Genomic DNA, 1,934 nt, shown 5'->3' with positions numbered 1-1,934 from the left:
ACTGCCCTTCCAAGTTGTCCACCTTGGCTTGGCCCGCCCAGGGTTGCCGTCGGTACCGACCTCACGGGCGACCTTGCTGACCTCAAAGCGAAAGTGTTCAGTCGGTCCACCATGCCGTTGATCGTGCTCTTCAGGTCTAGTATTTCACCCCTGGACGTTGGCGGTGACCTTCTTGGTCAGATCACCCTTCGCCACAGCGGTCGTGACATCGGCGATCTCCCTGACCTGGGTGGTCAGGTTGTTGGCCATACGGTTGACATTCTCGGTCAGATCCTTCCACGTGCCCTCCACATCATTGACGGTAGCCTGGCCACCGAGCACACCATCCGTGCCGACCTCCTTTGCAATCTTCGTGACTTCCTGAGCGAACTGCCGTAGTTGGTCCACCATGGAATTGATGATATTTTTCAGCTCTGCAATCTCTCCCTTGCAGTTAGCCTGCACCTTCTGGGTCAGGTCACCCTTGGCGACGGCTTTGGTCACGGTCGCAATATCACGCACTTGCGTGGTCAAATTGTTGGCCATGGCGTTGACGTTCACCGTCAGTTCATTCCACATGCCTTGGACGCCTTCAATCTGGGCTTGACCACCAAGAACACCTTCTGTGCCGACGTCACGGGCCACCCGCGTGACCTCCGTCGCGAATGTGCGTAGTTGGTCCACCATGGTATTGATGGTCTGCTGCAGTTCCAAGATTTCACCCTGCGCGCGACTTTCGATCTTCTGGCTGAGGTCACCGTGGGCGACGGCGGTGGTGACGGCGGCGATTTCGCGCACTTGGTCGGTGAGATTCTTGGCCATGATGTTGACGTTCTCCGTCAGTTCCTTCCAGATACCATGCACTCCGGTGATCTGGGCCTGGCCGCCGAGGATACCTTCCGTTCCGACCTCGCGGGCGACTCGGGACACCTCGCTACCAAAGACCTGGAGTTGGTCCATCATGGTGTTGATGGTCCGTTTGAATGTGGCGATTTCCGGGTCCATCTCCAGGGGGTGAATTTGCACCTTCATGGACAGGTCACCGTTCGCGACCTGGGTGATAATGCCGCCGATCTCTCGGAGGGCTTTCTGGAAAGCTTCGTTCGCTTGCTGATGCTTGCGGAGCTCCCGTTCCAGCAGCACGACGTCTTCATTCTCGACTTTGGTGAGCGCGCGGCGCGTCTGCTCTTCCTGTTGTTGTAACTCATCCCGGACCTGGGCGATGATGTCCTTCTGAAAACTGATTTCCTCGGCCTGTTTCTGGACATGGTTCCGAAGATAGCTGATGTCCTCCTCGCGCACCAGTCGAGTCCTGGAGTCCAACTCCTCCTCCTCGTCGCTGTCATCCTCCTCCAAATCTTCTTCACGTTCTTCCGGCTCGGCGCCTGTCCGTCTCGTTCGTTGTGGCGGGTGCGAGTTTTGTTGCTGCAGGGTGGAAGATTCGTTAGAATTTTGCCGGGAGTGTGGGCGAGAGAGACCAAAGGACCAGAGAAATCCGGCTTCTCCCCGACTCGGCTGGAGAGCGGACCCAGAAGCGTCAGGGGAGATGCCGGGGGAGGAAGGTTGGTGACTGACAGTTTGGAACTCCAGATGATGAATCCTGCGGACTAACGCCTCCAACTCGCTTTCAAAGGCAGCCTTGGCCGGGCTCGGGTCACCGGGGAGTTTTGAAATCTTTGCATCGTAACCATTGGCGGGCGGGAGGGAAAATTGGAAATCGAAGGGAGGCGCGGTGCCGGAGGGAGACTCTCTGGCCAGACCCTGGAGGATGGCAGCAGCGGCCGCGAGCGTTTCGTCCGCGCCAGCCATTGTGTCCTAGGAGGACTCAGTCAAAAGCGGACATAAGTATCGGCGTCGTAAAAGTAGGTGCGTCGTGTTCCTCTCGGTCAAGCGTCGTCTATGGGGGAAAAAAGATGAGAATCACTCCAGAAATGTTGTGGGGATAAGGGGGGTGT

At 57.4% G+C, this 1,934-nt stretch overlaps 1 protein-coding gene across 1 annotated transcript in view; it reads right to left on the bottom strand.

The window, feature by feature from the left end:
* The window catches only part of tcsC (putative two-component osmosensing histidine kinase (Bos1)), a gene marked incomplete at both ends in the record, with an annotated part of 3,716 nt that extends 1,928 nt beyond the window's left edge, over positions 1 to 1,788 (bottom strand). Inside the window, one exon of the mRNA XM_001218155.1 lies at positions 149 to 1,788. Coding sequence (XP_001218156.1) covers positions 149 to 1,788 — 1,640 coding nt within the window. The remainder of the gene's footprint in view (positions 1 to 148) is intronic.
* Between the last annotated feature and the right edge of the window lie 146 nt (positions 1,789 to 1,934).

Source organism: Aspergillus terreus, genomic scaffold (assembly GCF_000149615.1).
Source record: "Aspergillus terreus NIH2624 scaffold_15 genomic scaffold, whole genome shotgun sequence".
NCBI lineage: Eukaryota > Fungi > Ascomycota > Eurotiomycetes > Eurotiales > Aspergillaceae > Aspergillus > Aspergillus terreus.
Note: the sequence above shows the minus strand (reverse complement) of the source record. Positions and strands in the feature narration are given on the sequence as shown.